Below are 14,104 nucleotides of genomic sequence, written 5' to 3'. Positions count from 1 at the left end.
TGCCGTTCCAGAGAGAACAAACCAAGTTTCTCCAACCTCTCTTCATAGCTAATGCCCTCCATACCAGTCAACATCCTGGTAAATCTTTTCTGTACCCTCTCCAAAGCCACCTCATCCTTCCGGTAGTGTGGCAACCAGAATTGAAAACAATATTCCAAATGCGGCCGAACTAAGGTTCTATAAAGCTACAACATTACCTGCCAATTTTTAAATTCAATGCCCCAGCCGATGAAGGCAAGCATGGCAAGTGCCTTGTTGACTACCGTCTCCACCTGTGTTGCCCCTTTCAGTGACCTGTGTACCTGTACACCCAGATCTCTCTGTCTGTCAGTACTCTTAAGGGTTCTGCCATTTACTCTATATTTTCCATGTGGATTATTCCTTCCAAAATGCATTACATCACATTTTTCCGGATTAAACTCCATCGGTCATCTCACTACCCAAGGCACCAACTGTAGTTTATCCAGCTGTATCCTTTGACAGTCCTCAAAGCTATCCACAATTCCACCAACCTTTGTGTCCTCGGCAAACTTACTAATCAGACCAGTTACATTTTCCTCCAAATCACTTATATATATTACAAACAGCAAAGGTTCCAACACTGATCCCTGAGGAGTGCCACTAGTCACAGCCCTCCATTCGGAATGCACCCTTCCACTGATACACTCTGTCTTCTATGACTGAGCCAGTTTTTTTAATCCATCTTGCAAACTCACCTCTGACCCTGTGCGACTTTGCCTTCTGCATTTGCCTGCCATGACAGACCTTGTCAAAGGCCTTACTGAAGTCCATGTAGACAACATCCACTGCCCTACCCTCATCGATCATCTTCGTCACTTCCTGAAAAAACTCAACCAAGTTAGTGAGACACGACCTCCCCTTCACAAAACCATGTTGCCTCTCGCTAATACGCCCACTTATTTCCAAGTGGGAGTAAATCCTGCCTCGAAGAATCCTCTCCAATAATTTCCCTACCACTGACATAAGGCTCACCAGCCTGTAATTAACTGGATTACCCTTGCCACCCTTCTTAAACAAAGGAACAACGTTGGCTATTCTCCAATCCTCTGGGACCTCCCCTGTAGCTAATGAGGATACAAAGATTTCCCTCAAGGCCCCAGCAATTTCCTCCCTGGCCTCTCAGTATTCTGGGGTATATCCCATCAGGCCCTGGGGACTTGTCTAACTGAATGTTTTTCAAGAACCCCAATACCTCCTGCCTTTTGATCTCAACATAACCCAAACTATCTATACACCCTTCCCCAGACTCATCATCTATCAAGTCCTTCTCTATGGTGAATACTGATGCAAAGTACTCATTTAATACCGCGTCCGTTTCCTCTGGCTCCACATATAAATTTCCTTCCCTGTCCTTGAGTGGGCCAACCCTCTGCCTGGCTACCCTCTTGCTCTTTATGTATGCATAAAAGGCTTGGGATTTTCCTTAATCTCATTGATCAATGACTTTTCATGACCCCTTTTAGCCCTCCTGACTCCTTGCTTAAGTTTCTTACGAATTTCCTTGTATTCCACCCTTGCTACATGTGTTCCCAGCCTCCTAGCCTTGATTAATGCTTCCTTTTTCGTTTTGATTAGGCTCACAGTATCTCTCATTATCTATGGTTTCCTAAACTTGCCATACTTAGCCTTCAGCCTTACAGGAACATGCTGATCCTGAGTTCCCAGTGACATACATTTGAAAGCCTCCCACATACCATATGTTGATTTGCCTTCAAACATCTGCCTCCAATCTACATTCTTCAGTTCCTGTCTAATATTGTTGTAATTAGCCTAATTGTAATTTAGCACCTTCACCTGATAACTGCACTTATCTTTTTCCACCAGTACCTTAAAGCTTGCTGAATTGTGATCACTGTTCCTGAGCTACTCCCCTATTGAAACACCAACCATCTGGCCAGGCTCATTTCCCAATACTAGGTCCAGTACGACCCCTATCCTAGTTGGACAATCTACATATTGTTTCAAGAACCCCTCCTGGATGCTCCTTACAAACTCTGCCCCTTCTGTGCCCCAAGCACTAATTGAGTCCCAGGCAATATATGGGAAGTTAAAATCACCCACGACAACAACCCTGTTACTTTTACATCTTTCCAAAGTCTGCCTACATATCTGTTCTTCAATCTCCTGCTGGCTGTTGGAAGGCCTTTAGTAAACCCCAAACATTGTAATTACACAATTCCTGTTCCTGAGCTCTACCCATATTGCCTTGCTGTATGAGCCATCCGAGGTGTCCTCCCACAGTACAGCTGTGATATACTCCTTAACATGTAGTGCGAATCCCCCACCCCTTTTACATCCCCCTGTATCCCGCCTGAAACATCTGTATCCTGTAACGTTAAGCTGCCAATCCTGTCCCTCCCTTAACCAAGTCTCTGTAATAGTTCCAAATACTAATCCAAGCTCTAAGTTCATCTGCCTTATTTGTTACACTTGTCGCATTGAAACAGATGCACTTCAGTCCACCAGACCCGCTTTGATCAGAAACCACACCGTGTCTGCTCTTCCTGAGTCTTACTGGCCCTATTCTCCAGTTCCCTTTCAGTCAATTCACCTTTGCTGTTCACCCCCCTGCAAAGCTAGCTTAAATGCTCCCGAGTGACACCATCAAACCTCCCAGCCAGAATATTTGTGCCCCTCCAGTTTAGATGGAACCTGTCCTTTTTGTATGGATCCCACCTGCCCCGGAAGAGATCCTAATGATCCAGATATCTGAATCCCTCCCTCCTACACCATCTGTTTAGCCATGTGTTGAGCTGTACTATTCTCCTATTTCTAACCTCACTGGCACATAGCACAGGAAGTAATCCTGAGATTACAACCTTGGAGGTCCTGCTCTTTAACTATCTACCTAACTGCTTGACCTGCTGCTGCAGGACCTCGTCACTCATCATACCTATGTCGTTAGTACCAATATGTACCACAACCTCTGGCTGCTCACCCTCTCCCTTCAGAATGCTTTCTGCCGGTTCAGAGACATCCTGGACCCTGGCAATAAAAAGGCAACATACCATCCTGGAGTCTCATTTATATTCACAGAAACGCCTGTTTGTACCCCTAACAATAGAGTCCCCTATAACTACTGCTCTCGTGCTCTTTGTCCTTCCTTTCTTAAGAACAGAGCCAGCCGTGATGCCACCAGTCTGGCTGCTGCTGCTGTTACCCCCTGATAGGTCATCCCCCCCTCCCCCCAACAGTATCTGAAATGGTACACTTGTTAGAGAGGGGGATAACCACAGAGGATTCTGCACTGGCTTCCTGCCCCTTCTAGTGGAAGCCCATCTATCTGACTGCACCTTGGGTGTCACCACATCTCTAAAACTACTGTCTATGATGCTTTCTGCCATCCTCATGCTCCTAAGTGCATCCATTTGGCGCTCCGCCTATCCATGGGGTATGTGAGGAACTGCAATTGGGTGCACTTCCTGCAGATTTAGTCATCCAAGACGCTGGAAGTTGTGATTTGACAACAGCAACTCCACAAACCACCATCTGGAAGCAGTGACTGCAGTGAATCAGATCTTCCCCACGTCAGCCAATCAGCATCACCACTATGCTGCCCTCTTCTGGGTCAAGACGTTATTTTGTGTATCAGTCTGTCTTGAGGGACTTGCAAAAGGCCTTGTGAAAGTCCATGCAGGCAACATCCACCATTGTGCCCTCATCAATCATCTTTGACAATCCTCAAAAAACTCAATCAAGTTGTGAGAGATACGACCTTCCCTGCACAAAGTCATGCTGCCTATCGCTAATGTATCCATGTTTACTTATATTATCCATATTAACTCCTCTCACATCATCACAAAATTACTTCTGACTATCTCTATTGTTCTTCTAACTTCTGCATCATGTCTGCTGCCTTTTCATATAATTTGTCCTCAGTAGACAACAATATCCACCTGTTCCATTGTGACAACATCAACTTCAACCCTCACTCATGTTTCTTCTAATGTCTAACTTTTAACAGCCATAGTTTATGACTTTTCAATCTTCAGATTTAATCCAGATTCTAATTGTTTAGAAACTAAAACAGAAGCTGCTGGAAAAGTTCAGCAGGTCTGGCAGCATCTGTGAAGGAAAAAAACAGAGTTAACGTTTCGCGTCCAGTGACCTGCCTCAGAACTGATGGTAGCTGGGAAAACGTTGGTTTATATGCAGAAAATAGGGAGGGGAATGGGTTAGGGAATCAACAATAGGACAGAGCCCGAAGAGAGAGAAGAGCAGTTGGAAAGACAAAGGAATTAGTGATGATCTGGCTTGGAGAGTGAATACTTGTTAATGGGGACTGTTAGTGATTAACAATAGGTGTTGTGTAATGGCAGGCCCTTAGATTACAAGGCCCGGATGTGTGGGGTAGGTGGCTAGGACATGGGAGAATTTAGGCCCTAAAATTATTGGACGCGATGTTAAGTCTGGAGGGCTGCGGGGTCCCCAAGTGGAAAATGAGGTGTTGTTCTTCCAGCTTGCGTTGAGTTTTGCTGGAACACTGCAGCAAGCCAGAGACAGAGATGTTAGCCAGGGAACAGGGTGGTGTGTTAAAGTGGCAGGCAACAAGTAGCTCAGGGTCTTTCTTGCGAGCAGAATGTAGATGTTCTGCGAAGCGATCACCCAGTCTATGCTTCGTGTCCCCAGTGTAGAGGAGACTGCATTGTGAGTAGCGAATGCAGTACACTAGATTCTGGAAAGTGCAGGTGTAGTGTTGCTTTACTTGAAAGGTATGTTTGGGCCCTTGGATAGTGAGGAGGGAGGAGATAAATGGGCAGGTGTTGCACCTTTGCCGATAGCAGGGGAAGGTGCCGTGGGTTGTGGGGGCTGATGGGGGTGAAGAAAGAGTGGACCAGGGTGTCCCAGAGGGTACGGTCCCTGTGTAAGGCAGACAAGGGAGGGGAGGGGAGGGGAATATGTGTCTGGTGGTGGCATCTCACTCGAGTTGGCAGAAATGGCACCTGATGATCTTCTGGATGTGGACGCTGGTGGGATGGTAGGTAAGGACAAGGGGAACCCTACTGCTGTTCTGGGAGGGAAGAGACGGGTTAAGGGCGGAAGTCTGGGAGATGAGTAGGACCCGGTTGAGGGCCCTATCGGAAATTGTGCTGGGGAATCCCTGGTTGAGAAAGAAGGTGAACATTTCGGAGGCTCCCTTGTCAAAGTTTACTTCATCTGAACATATGCAATGGAGGCAGCGGAACTGAGAGAATGGGATGGAGTCTATACAGGAAGCAGGGTGTGAAGATGTATAGTCCAGGTAGCAGTGGGAGTCGGTGAGTTTATAGTGGACATAGGTGGCCAGGCTATCCCCAGAAATGGAGACAGAGATGCCAAGGAAGGGACGGGAGGAGTCAGAGATGGACCAGGTGAAAGTGAGGGTACGGTGGAAATTGAAAGCAAAATTTATGAACTTTTCCAATTCTGGACGAGAGAGGGAAACAGCACCAATGATACCATTAATATATCGGAGAAAGAGTTGTTGGTGGGGGCTGGAATAGGACTGGAACAAGGAATGTACCACGTACCCCACGAAGAGACAGGCATAAATGGGGTCTATGTGGGTACCCATAGCCAGCCCTCTGACCTGAAGTAAATGAGAGGAGTTAAAAGAGAAGTTGTTGAGGGTGATTATAAGCTCAATCAAGCGGAGGAGGATCATGGTGGGTGGGGATGGTTCAGGTCTTTGCTCCAGGAAGGAGAGCCATAAGACCCTCCTGGTGGGGAATGGACATGTAAAGGGATTGCACGTCGATGGTAAAGAGGAGGCAGCTGGAGCCTGCAAATTGGAAGTTTTGAAACCGGCGTAAAGTGTCAGAGGAATCACAGATGTACGTGGGCAGAGATTGGACCGGGGAAAGAAAACGGAGTCAAGGTAGGAAAAGATGATACTGTAGGACAGGAGCAGGCTGAAACAATGGGTCTGCCCAGACAGTCCTATTTGTGGATTTTTGGAAGGAGGTAGAAGTGAGCTGTGCGGGGCTGGGGTACATCAGCTTGGAAGTAGTGGGAACGGTAGGATACAAGATGAAATGAGATCAGATACCATAGTAGATACAATGGCCTGATGCGTCATGGTGGGGTCATGGTCCATGGGAAGATAGGAGGAGGTATCTGAGAGCTGGCACTCAGCCTCTGCAATGTCAGTTCGCCAGACTACAACAGCACCACCTTTATCAGAAGGCTTAATAATAAAGTCAGGGTTAGATCTAAGTGCACATAGTGCAGTCACTTCAGAGAGAGATAGGTTGGATTTGGTGAAGGGGGTAGAGAAATTGAGGTGACGAATATCTCGTTGACAGTTCTCAATAAATAGATTGAGTGCAGGTAAAAGGTCAGAGGTCGGGGTCCAGGTGGTAGGAGAGTGTTATAACTGGGTGAATGGGTCTGTGGACGAGGAGAGGATGCTTGACAAAGAAATGGGCATAGAGGTGAAGGCAATGGAAGAATGAATTTGATGTCATGTCGTGCTCTAAATTCATTAAGGTGGGGACGCAGAAGAATAAGGCTGAGGTCTTTGCTCTTTGGAGAGCGGAAGCTTTGGAGGGATGGTGAACACCTGACAGGGCAATTGTTCAGATTTCATTTGATCTTTGATATTCTGTGTATCTCTTTTGACTCTGCCAGTAGTGCACTGTCATCAGTATACCAGAAGATTATGTTCATACATCCAATGTTTATCCCTGAAAATACATCTGACTCCCTGTATACATATTGAATAATTCTGATAGTACACAGACTTGTTGTACACTTATCTTTACTTGATTGTTCCTTTTCTAGCCTGATTTTCATTATTTGAGCCCAGCCTAGGCTCTGAATAAATCTCACAACTTTACTGCCAATGTCACCTTTCAGCAACATGTCTATTTACTTTTAATGGTGAGCATTATGAAATTTTTTTTTAATCTGTGAAGCTGATCTGACTGTTCTGATTTGCTTCCAGATATTTATCAACAATTCTTCTTAGATTAAGTATTTCCTCTCATTCTTACCCCAGGTGTAAATCCAGAGTGTGTTTCATTTGTTTCTACTTCAAATATGTTTTAATTATGATTTTCAAGATCACTTTAATGAAAAGGCTCACAAAGTTTAGAATTTGAAAATGATTGCACTCCACTGTGTTATGCTTCTTAGGTAACATGTAATGAATTTCTTAAGTCATGTGGAATGTGTCCTTTCATACATATTTGATCACAAATTTCTGTTATTTCTTATTCCATTCCTGCAAGGGTATTTAGAGGTTCTGCTATTAGTTCAGGAGCGTTTTTGGCACAGTGAGTGATATTTCTGCCTTTGAGCCAGAAGGTGTAAGTTCAAATCCCACTCCAAAACTTGGTGACCACAGAATAATGTGGCCATGCAGGTTTATTATCAACTTGTGAATCCTTTGGCTATGCCTTTGGCAGGTGGTAGGAGTCCAAAAGTCTCCTGATCAGCCATGCTTGATGTGGAAAGACACTCTTCAAGCACTGCTTCTGGTAATAAACTATGACCTGTTCCAGGAAGAAACTAGCTATGGAAACGGACATAGGCATATGCTTTGTTAGGTTCAAGTGTCACTGGATGCAGGGAAGTGCCAAAATTATAACTTAATTTATACCTAGGGCTTTTCCTTTACAACAATTTCAAACCATTCTTTACCTATGATATTGTAATGTTTAACCCATCATTTGTCTCTAAATCCTGAGCAATTCAACAATTTGTATCATCACAGTTTTGTATTCTGTCCATATACTACATCGCTTTTGAACATTTCTTTAACATCTTTGTCCTTTAGGTACCCATTATTATCCCTCTGTCCACCTGTCAACAGTTTCGCTTCCTGGTGCTCAACTCTGTATTCCTTCTAGCTCCAGTACTTCATCTTAAATCTCATTCCTTTAGTCTATCAATATATATTCTTTATTTTCTTTTTAATTTCAACATACCCAGATGCGGTTTTTCTCCTTCCCCTTTCTGTCATCATTGCAAGTATCTGATCTGTCATCCACTCCTCTCTTATTCTGTTTTCTGTTATGGATAGCCCTAAAACCAAAATGGTATTCAGAAAATCAGAGCTGGAGTTAAACACTTTATGGTAGGGTCCTGGGGAGTGTGGCTGAACAAAGAGACCTTGGGATGCAGGAACATAGTTCCTTGAAGGTGAAGTCACAGATAGACAGGGTAGTAAAGGAGGTGTTTGGTACGCTTGCCTTTATTGGTCAATGCATTGAGTATAGGAGTTGAGATGTCATTTTATGGCTGCACTGGACGTTGGTTAGGCCACTTTTAGAATACTGCATTCAATTCCAGTTTCCCTGCAAGAGGAAAGATGATGTTAAATTAGAAAGGGCGCAGAAAAGATTTACAAGGATGTTGCTGGGTTTGGGGGGATTTGAGCTATAGGGAGAGGCTGAATAGGCTGGGGCTATTTTCCCTGGAGCATCGGAGGCTGAGGGATACCTTATAGAGGTTTATAAAATCTTGAGGGGCATGGATAGGGTGAATAGGCAAGGTCTTTTTTTACCAGGGTAGGGGAGTCCAAACCTACAGGGCATAGGTTTAAGGTGAGGGGGAAAAGTTATAAAAGGGACATAAGGGGCAACATGTTCATGCAGAGGATGGTACATGTATGGAATGAGTTGCCAGGGGAAGTGGTGGAGGTGGGTACAACTACATTTAAAAGACATCTGGATGATTACGTGAATGGGAAGGATTTAGAGGGATATGGGCCAAATGCTGGCAAATGGGACTAGATTAATTTAGGATATCTGGTCGGTACGGATAAGTTGGAGTGAAGGGTCTATTTCATGCTGTACAACTCTATGACTGTTACGGCTCTATAACCTGAATCAGAGGACTTTAAATATTACTAATGATTTCTTATTGTTTTTCCACCTTTCACGGATGTTTCCCCACTTTTGTGATACATAATATGTTCTATTTTACTGTGTTTCAGCATGCGGTGAACTACCTGAAAGTGGCCTACATGCCTCCTATCCAGGATATCGGGCCAGATCCACAGCACCTTCAGTTTCTCTTTTCAGTCAGTAATCAACATGGTGGTACATTAATTGGCCTGTGCTTCAATATTACAGTTCTCCCAGTTGACAATCAAGCTCCAGAGGTAGGCAATACCATTTAAAGTTCCATTGAAGTTACTAGGTGTCAGTTTTGACACTAAAATAAATTATTCTGGCTAATTGCTAGGATCCACAACTACAATTTTGATGCACTGATCTCATTGCATTGTACTTCTGAGCTGTTAAGAACTCAAAGCTCAATAAATTGAGCCTTCCCAATATTGGACTGATTCGATTGACAGCAATTAACTGTGCAGATCACAATTTTGGAATATTGCATTCAATCTGGTCTCCCAGCTATAGGAAGGATGTTGTGAAACTTGAAAGGGTTCAGAAAAGATTTACAATGATGTTGCTGGGGTTAGAGGGTTTGAGATATAGAGACAGGCTGAATAGTCAGGGGCTGTTTTCTCTGGAGAGTCGAAAACTCAGGGGTGACCATTTGTAAGTTTACAAAGTCATGAGAGGCATGGATAGGGTGAACAGCCATGGTTTTTTTTCCCAGGGTAGGGGAGTCCAAAACTAGAGGGCATAGGTTTAAAGTGAGAGAGGAAAGATTTAAAAGGGACCTAAGAGGGGAGGCAATGGCCTAGTGGTATTATTGCTGGGCTGTTTATCCAGAGACCCAGATAATGTCCTGGGGATCCAGGCTTGAATCCTGCCATGGCAGTTGGTGGAATTTGAATTCAATAAATATCAGGAATTAAGAATCTAATGATGGCCATTAGCCCATTGTCAATTGTCAGAAAAATCCATCTGGTTCACTAATGTCCTTTAAGGAAGGAAACTGCCATCTTTACCTGGTCTGGCCTACGTGTGACTCCAGGCCCACAGCAATGTGGCTGACTCTAAACTGCCCTCTGGGCAATTAAGGATGGGCAACAAATGCTGCCTGGTCAGCAACACCCTCATCCCGTGAATGAATTTTGAAAAATCCTTTTCTATGCAGAGGGTGGTGTGTGTACAGAATGAGCTACCAGAGGAAGTGTTGGAGGTTGGTACAATTCCAACATTTAAAAGGCCTCTCAATGGGTACATGAATAAGAAGGGTTTCTAGGGATATGGGCCAAATGCTGGTGAATGAGACCAGATTAATTTAGACTCTCTGGTCGGCATGGATGAGTTGGACCAAAGGGTCTGTTTCTCTATGACTCTAATTGCCTAGGCTCTGGGCACAGCAAGATTAGTTTTGTGGATCTCAGTGCTTATTCCCTGGGACTGCATATAATTAATTTCAAACTTACATGAGCTCCTTAACCTATTGCTTGTGCATAATATAAGGTTCCCCAAAAGGTGGCATTTGAGGTGATCCCTGGTGATACTTTTTCAATTGTCACCACTTCATTGCTATCAACAAACCAGTAAGGCCTTGACCCCACTCAAGTCAAGTGAAAGACGTGAACGTTGACTAGACTTGTCTTTTTATTCTACGGTCATTGGACGATTGAAAAGATATAAACTGGTTGTGTAAAAGCATTATCTACACTGCAGATCAGGAATGAAACGGTGCTGGACAAACTCAGCAGGTCTGGCAACATCTGGAGAGAGAGGCACACAGTTAATGTTTTAAGTAGAATATAACGTTTTATCGGAACTGAAGAACAGTCATAGAATCATAGAATCCTTACAGTGTGAAATTCGGCCCATCAAATCTACACCAACTGTCCAAACAGCACCACACCCAAACCCACCACCTACCTTATCGTCATAACTCTGCATTTACCATGGCTGTTCCACCTAACCTACACATCCCTGGACACTATGGCAATTTAGCATGGCCAATCCACCAAACCTGCACATCTTTGGAATATGGGAGGAAACCAGAACATCTGCAGGAAACCCATGCAGACACTGGGAGAACATACAAACTCCACACAGGCATTCACCCAAGAGTGGAATCAAACCTGGCTCCTGGCTCTGTGAATGCAGCAGTGCTTACCAATGAGCTACTGTGCCAAGTCATGTTGGACACAAAACACTAACTTTTGGTTTTCTCTTTCTTCACAGATGGTGCTGACATGATGAACTAATTGAGAGTAGGCTCACAACTCCTGCGACAACGTAGACACATTCCATTCCCTGTACTGGGAGGAAGTACTTGTGCTATGACAGTTTCACTAAATAAAAACCGAAAGAACTGCGGATTTGTGTGGACTTGTAAATCAGAGACAAAAACAAAAGTTGTTGGAAAAGCTCAGCAGGTCTGGCAGCATCTGTGAAGAAAAAATCAGGGTTAATGTTTTGGGTCTGGTGACGTTCTGAGGAAGGGTCACCGGACCTGAAACGTTAATTCTGATTTATTCTTCACAGATGCAGCCAGACCTGCTGAGCTTTTCCAGCAACTTCTGTTTTTGGGCAGCTTCACTAGTCCATCATCAGCAAGCTGTATCAGGAGATATCAACTGGTGTACACAGTTACAATCATGTTGAGTGTGGTTAAGATTGCCACATAAATTACTTATTATGCAGCGGCATGGTGGCTCAGTGGTTAGCCAGCCTCAGGCGACTGTCTGTGTGGCCTTTGCACATTCTCCCTGTGTCTGCGTGGGTTTCCTCCGGGTGCTCTGGTTTCCTCCTATAGTCCAAGGATGTGCAGGTTAGGTGGATTGACTGTGCTAAATTGCCCATAGTATCTAGGGATGTGCAAGCTAGGTGGATTATAGGGTTAGAGTGGGATGCTCTTTGGAGGGGTGGTGTGGATTCACTGGGCTGTTTGGCCCACTTCCACACTGTAGGAATTCTATGAATCTATGATTCAACCCATCCATCTTTTATTATTGTTGTTCAAATTCTAGATGTAGATGATGATATGTGCAGATAATGATTTTGATGGCATATGGACACTAAAAATGCACAAATGAAAAATGGGAGCACTGTTCCTCTGTAAGTGAATATTCTTAAAAGTTCTGGCTGATGCAAACTCAAATAATTCCATTTATGCTACATTTCTTAAACCATTGGCCTCCTCTGTCCACTGACACATGGGAATGTAAACTTACTAAAAAAAAGATGGTGCTAAGGATTCTGTCATATTAATCTATAGAATTTATAGAATCCGTACAGTGTGGAAACAGGCCTTTTGACCCAACAAGTCCACACTGACCCTCAGAGCATCCCACCCAGACCCATCCCCCTGTAACCCACCTCATCTACACATCCCTATGGGCAATTTAGCATGGCCAGTCTACCTACCCTGCACATCTTTGAACTGTGGGAGGAAACCGGAGCACCTGGAGGAAACCTACGCAGACATGGGGAGAATGTGCAAACTCCACACAGACAGTCGCCTGAGGGTGGAATCAAACCCAGGTTCCTGGTGCTGTGAGGCAGCAGTGCTAACCACTGAGCCACCATGCCGCCCACATGTAGGGTCAATTGATAAATAATATTTATGATAAATTATCCAGCTTTGTTCAACACATGGCATCCTGATATCATGGAACTGAACTGAGGGAGATGATTGAGACTCAATCCAAAATAAACTAAATTTGAAGGAGTTTTTTTGTTTGAGAACCCTCATAACCAACTTGAATTCGATCAGTTTTTCACTTAACTCCTTACTGTTGAAAATTAGTATGACAACTGGGTTTGACATTGTAATGAGTAATGCAGGTTATAAAACTGTGTTATGTATTTTGCAGTACTTGGCGGAATTACTGCATTTCACTGTATCACCGACCATTGTTTGGGACTTTGTCTTAAGAATCGTTGTATCATTCACATTCACATCATACATGTGACAGACAGCCTTCATTCAAGTATGGCATGGTGGCTCAGTAGTTAGCACTGCTGCCTCACAGCACCAGGGACCCAGGTTTGATTCCACCCTCGGGCAACTGTGTGGAGTTTGCACATTCTCCCCGTGTCTGCATGGGTTTCCTCTCCAGTTGCTGGAGTTCCAGTTTCCTCCCACAGTCCAAAGATGTGCAGGCTAGGTCGATTGGCCATGCTAAATTGCCCAGTGTTCAGGGATGTGTAGATTAGGGGGATGGGTCTGGGTAGGATACTCTGAGGGTCACTGTGGACTTGTCGGGCTCCAGGGCCTGTTTCCACACTGGAGGGATTCTGTGATCTATGAAAAGAGATGAGAGCAACTACTCTTGACATCAAGGCCACATTTGACCAGTATGGCATCAAAGACCCCTAGCAAAATTGGAGTCAGTGGAATCAGAGGGAAAACTATATGTTGGTTGCAGTCATATCTGGCATAATGAAAGATGATTCCTGTTGAAGAGTCAGGCAACTTGAAACATTAACTTTTCTTTCTCTCCAGATATGCTGCCAGACCTGCTGAGTTTTTCCACCAATTTCTATTTTAGTTTCAGATCTCTAGCATCCACGATTCTTTATTTTAGTATTCAAAGGTAGGGGATTGAGGTTGTTGGAGGTTAATCATCTCAGCTCCAGGACATCTCTACTGGAATTCCTAAGGGTAGTAGCCCAAGCCTAACCATCTTCAGTTGCTTCATCTTGGTCTCTCCCTTACTGTAAGTTCAGAAATGGGGATGTTGTTCTATGATTGCACAATGTTCAGCACCATTCATGATTCTTCGGATACTGAAGCAATGCAGGTTCATATGCAGCGAAACCTGGAATTTATCCAGGTTTGGGCTGACAAGTGGCAAGTTACATTTGAGCAACACAAGTACAGGAAATGACCATCTCCAACAAGGGAGAATCTAACTATCATCCAACATTCAATTACATTACTGTTGCTGAATCCCCCACTTAACATCCTGACGCTTACAATTGACCAGAAGCTGAACTGGACTAGCCATATAAATGCAATGGCTACAACAGCATTACAGAGGCTAGGATTCCTGTAACGAGTAACTCACCTCCTGACTCTCCAAAGCCTGACTGCCACCTGCAAGTCATGATTGTGATGGAATATTCCCCACTTGCCTAGATGAATGAATACTCAAGAAAATCAATATCATCAAGGACAAAGAGATAACAAGGTGTAGAGTTGGATGAACACAGCAGGCCAAGCAGCATCAGAGGAGCAGGAAGGCTGACATTTTGGGCCTAGACCCTAG

General features: G+C 44.2%; 1 protein-coding gene across 5 annotated transcripts in view; it reads left to right on the top strand.

Moving 5' to 3' along the window:
• Positions 1 to 14,104, top strand: part of frem1a (Fras1 related extracellular matrix 1a) — a 284,482-nt gene that overhangs the window by 115,650 nt on the left and 154,728 nt on the right. For 4 of the 5 annotated variants that reach the window (XM_048595363.1, XM_048595364.1, XM_048595362.1 and 1 more), the window contains exon 13: positions 8,942 to 9,109. In XM_048595363.1, coding sequence (XP_048451320.1) covers positions 8,942 to 9,109 — 168 coding nt within the window. Of the gene's footprint in view, positions 1 to 8,941; positions 9,110 to 11,072; positions 11,208 to 14,104 lie in introns of those variants that run through there. The other variant, XM_048595366.1, reaches the window with a different exon arrangement.

Source organism: Rhincodon typus, chromosome 3 (genome assembly GCF_021869965.1).
Source record: "Rhincodon typus isolate 14 chromosome 3, sRhiTyp1.1, whole genome shotgun sequence".
Lineage (NCBI taxonomy): Eukaryota > Metazoa > Chordata > Chondrichthyes > Orectolobiformes > Rhincodontidae > Rhincodon > Rhincodon typus.
The sequence above is the reverse complement of the archived record's forward strand: the minus strand, read 5'-3'. Positions and strand labels throughout refer to the sequence as shown.